This window comes from Mauremys mutica, chromosome 13, assembly GCF_020497125.1.
Source record: "Mauremys mutica isolate MM-2020 ecotype Southern chromosome 13, ASM2049712v1, whole genome shotgun sequence".
Lineage (NCBI taxonomy): Eukaryota > Metazoa > Chordata > Testudines > Geoemydidae > Mauremys > Mauremys mutica.
In genome coordinates, this window is record NC_059084.1 from 42808531 (window position 1) to 42811653 (window position 3123).

The 3123-nt window shown below is 38.8% G+C and overlaps 1 protein-coding gene across 1 annotated transcript; it reads right to left on the bottom strand.

The window, feature by feature from the left end:
- Positions 1-1081: 1081 nt before the first annotated feature.
- LOC123347381 (olfactory receptor 13A1-like) lies at positions 1082-2017 on the bottom strand. The gene has a single exon (XM_044984795.1). The coding sequence runs from the start codon at positions 2015-2017 to the stop codon at positions 1082-1084; it is 936 nt and encodes a 311-aa protein (XP_044840730.1).
- Between the last annotated feature and the right edge of the window lie 1106 nt (positions 2018-3123).

Here is a 3123-nt window from a genome sequence, read left to right on the forward strand (position 1 = left end):
AACACAGCTCTATCTGCTGGATCCCTAGGCAGACTAGGGGGTGTTCATGTAAACACAGTCTGGTCCTGAAGCCTTTTTCCTCCAGCTCAGGGGAGAGCTCATTCAGACTTTGCTTATTGTAGTAAAAATTCCCCAGCACCTCTAAAAAGAGGTTTTGCATATGAAAGTCTCTATATATCTAAAAGGAAAGAGAATAAGGGAAATTGTTTCAATGAAATCCTTCTTTAATACATTATTTTAAATATATCTGAACTGTTTTTGTTTGTATGTTTCTTTTTCTGGGACTTTAATAAAAATTAAAAAAGAAATTCAATGATGGATGTTATAGTAAGTCAGTAGCAGTAAATGTACATGAAACCCATGACCTCAGTCAATTTTTTTACTGTTGTAACAGTGAGCAGTGGTTTGATTAATATTTTATACATTGTTGGGATTGAGACAATACCTTAGTAACACAACTTGTCTTTTGAAAAAAAAAATTAGATGAAAGAAATCCGTGTATTAAAATCTCTGATCTGAGTCCATGACACATGGACTGGAGACCTGCAGTGTTTGAGAGTTTTCTGATGTTTAATGTCTGCTAAGGAAATAGGAGAAAAAGTCAGTTTGATATTTTTATCATATTTACTCATGGAGGCAGAGAATGGATTATTGTTATTCTATGAAACTGCATTTTCCATAATGTGCTCCACAATGAGCCAGATTTTTGTCAGTATTTCAGCACCTAAAGGGTTTTCCTGGAGTACCTAACATGCCCTGAAATCAATGTGTAGGTGCTTTTGAAAATCCCACTGGGTATCTAAATACCTTTAAAATTCTAACCTAACATGACAGCCTAGCTAGTGTGACTAGTATATTCCACGGGGCCTGATCCCCAGCTAATGTAAATCACCATAGCCCCACTGCAGTCAATGCATCACATTCCCACCTGGTGTAAATCATTGTAGTTCTAGTCACGTGAATGGACTATAGTGCAAATTTATGTCTAATGAAGTTCACAGTTTTGCAACAATTTACGCCACCTGTGCACCTGGCTTAAAAGAATCAAGGCAGGTGATAATCAGGTTCACACTTGGAAAAATTACTTTTTTGTGCTGAATGGAAGGATTCTCTTCATGGCCACTTTGACCTCCTTATTGCGCAGACTGTAGATCACTGGGTTCAGGGTGGGAGTGACTAGGGTGTACATTATGGCTACCTTCTTGTTTTTATCCAGTGAGTTACTGGAGGTCGGCTTGATGTAGGTATAGATTATGGTGGAGTAGTACAAGGTGACCACAAGCAGGTGGGAGGAGCAGGTGGAGAAGGCTCTCTGCTTCCCTTTGGAGCTCTGGATTTTCAGGATGGTGATGATAATGAAGCTATAGGACACGGTAGTCAGAAGGAAGTTCCCCATGGCCAGGAAGATGTCAGCCATGAACATCATGATTTCGTTGAGGTAGGTGGAGCTGCAGGACAGCGCCAGTATTGTTGGGAACTCACAGAAGAAATGCTTGATTAGGTTGGGCCTGCAATAATCCAGGCGCAGCACAAGCAATACATTTATAAGTGAATTGATGGTACCAACAGCCCAGACACTGACTGCTAAATGGATACAAATTTCCTTTCTCATGAGTTTTACATAATGCAAAGGGTGGCAAATGGCTACATATCGGTCATATGACATGACAGTGAGCAGCAGAAGCTCCGTCGCCATTGACGATGTAAAGACAAAGAGCTGGGTGATGCAGCCTCCAAAGGAGATGGTTTTCTTCTCCTGCATCAGGTTTTCCAGCATTTTAGGTACAATCGAGGAAGTGCACAAAATGTCAACCAGGGCTAAATTGGTGATGAAGAAGTACATGGGAGTGTGAAGAGGTGGGTGGATGCCAATAGCCACAATGATCAGGAAATTGCCCATGATGACAGCTATATAAATGCACAGGAATAGCCCAAAGAACAGCCCCTGGTGGTGAGGATGGTCAAAGAGCCCCTGCATGATGAACTCGGTCACTCTGGTGTGGTTACTATGTTCCATTGCTTGAGTGTTCCTTCTATAGCAACAAAGATTAAAGTCTTGGTCAGGTATTGCATCAGAAACTACAGCAATATGAAAAAAAAAACAAGGAGTCCTTGTGGCCCATTAGAGACTAACAAATTTATTCGGGCATAAGCTTTTGTGGGCTATAACCCACTTCTGGATATAGGATGGTTTCAGTATATATCACACATACAATATAGAAAAAATACAAAAAACATAAATGTGTTAGTCTCTAAGGTGCCACAAGGACTCCTAGCTGTTTTTGCTGCTACAGACTAACACGGGTAACCCTATAAAACCTACAGCAATATGTCAACTAAAGCATTGAGGGATGTGTGTGTGTATTGGATAGATAGATAGATAGATTAGATTAGATGGGTTGTATGGGGATAGACAGATATATCTCTTGTCTTGTAAACACTTAACAGAGCATATAAACTAACTAAACTACATTAAAAAATATTATAACAATAATCTGTCTCAGCTACTGAATCCATATTCTCCCAACATAACACACTTGATGTGCTCAAATACAGGTTCATGAAGTAATTTGGGCTGTTTACAAAAACTGCATGTGATAGGAGTTCACAATATGATCTTAAACATCATTCATACACCAATAGTCTTATTAATAACCAAGATTCCACTTTGCAAATTATATCTGTTGCAATATAGGATGGTTTCAGTTCATATCATGCATACAATATTCAAGAAATACAAAAACATAACATAATATATATGTTTAGGTGAAATCAGGATGCACAAAAGTAAGGACTTGATTCCAATTTAACTCATGCTAATGTAAATTAGGCATAACTCCATTTCCGTCAATGGGGATGATTCTCCATTCACTGGAATTACATTGGTATAAAATTTGTGTAAAGGGGTGGGGGCTAGTGCTCTCCAATATATATCTGTGTGTGTGTGTGTGTGTTGCTTTATTATTGGGAATGATATTTGCATCATTGACAAGTCCTCCCTATTGCATTACTGTTAAGTCTCCATTTACTGTGTTCAAATGTCTCTTGTCTTATTACTAGTTTATTGCTTTTGCTGATTTTCTTCTTACTCCTCCTGGAGTAAATCAGGAGTATCTCCTTTGA

Coding starts and splice junctions, on each gene's coding strand:
- LOC123347381 (XM_044984795.1), bottom strand. CDS start 2,017: ATGGAACATAGTAACCACACCAGAGTGACCGAGTTCATCATGCAGGGG.